The sequence below is a fragment of the Bison bison genome, unplaced genomic scaffold (genome assembly GCF_000754665.1).
Source record: "Bison bison bison isolate TAMUID 2011002044 unplaced genomic scaffold, Bison_UMD1.0 scf7180017853716, whole genome shotgun sequence".
Lineage (NCBI taxonomy): Eukaryota > Metazoa > Chordata > Mammalia > Artiodactyla > Bovidae > Bison > Bison bison.
Window position 1 is genome coordinate 35774 of NW_011484289.1, and position 989 is coordinate 36762.

General features: G+C 64.9%; 1 protein-coding gene across 1 annotated transcript in view; it reads right to left on the reverse strand.

Moving 5' to 3' along the window:
• LOC104999508 (aryl hydrocarbon receptor repressor-like) overlaps nucleotides 1–740 on the reverse strand; it is a 23413-nt gene extending 22673 nt beyond the window's left edge. Inside the window, exon 1 of the mRNA XM_010855050.1 lies at nucleotides 612–740. Within this exon, the coding sequence (XP_010853352.1) occupies nucleotides 612–740 (129 nt within the window). The remainder of the gene's footprint in view (nucleotides 1–611) is intronic.
• Nucleotides 741–989: the final 249 nt, after the last annotated feature.

Below are 989 nucleotides of genomic sequence, written 5' to 3' on the forward strand. Positions count from 1 at the left end.
GCAGTGGCCTTGCAGCCAGAGCAGCCTGGCTGCAAGGCCACTGCGGCCGCCGGTTACGGGGCAGCCTTCCGTGGGCTGCTCCCTGCACCCCAACCCCCCGGGGAGGGACGGCCTGCACCGCCGCCTTCCCAGGAGGCCCTGCGTCTCTGGTGGACATGCAGCACTTTCACCCTATGAGCAGTGACTGATCCCACCCGGGAAGCCCCACCTCCCTCTATCTTGTCAGGAAAAGCAGTTCAGAACCACCCAGCAGGCCCGGCTCTGGTGAGAAGGCCCGTCCCGCCCGTGATGTCCGGTGTGTAGTGTCAACAACGGGGTCAACCCAGGACTCACAATGCATGATTTTCTGTCCTCAGTCTGAGGGGAAAAGCCTGCTCGGTATTTTATTAGGTTCTCGCATTGACAAGTAAAAGCTGAAAATGCAGAAGGGAAAGCGAAGTTCCCATCTGAAGCCCATGGGCCTGGGGGTCAGCCGTGTGTGCTGCCCAGAGGTCCTGGAGCCCACCTGCAACCAAGCCCTCCAGAGACTGAACTCCCTGGTGGTTGTGAATGGTCACGACTGACGCCACAATGCAGCCAGGAGACCCAGGGGTGCGGGGCGGGGAGCTCACCTCCAGCAGCAGCCTTCCCTCCAGCACGGTCGAGCCTGCAGACCCTCCGCGTGGACCCCGGTCTCCCGGCGAGGGGGCAGCAGCCACCGGCTGCCTCGGGCACCTCTCCTGCAGGGCTGAGGGGGGCATGGTCAGTCACACCCTTCCTGCGTCCCCGGCTCCCACCCTCCGCAGGCACGCCGGCCCAGGTCTGCTCTCCTCCCGGGTACCCAGGGCAGTGCCGGGCAGCTGGTGGGGGACAATCAGGGACAGGGTTTCTCGGCTGGCCGCACCTCGAGGACCCTGCCCCACCCTGCTCTCCGCCTCCCCCGGTGAGCCTCTTAACCACCTTCCCTGCTTCAGCGGCCCTTCAGGGGTCCCAAAGCTCCCCTCTTAAGA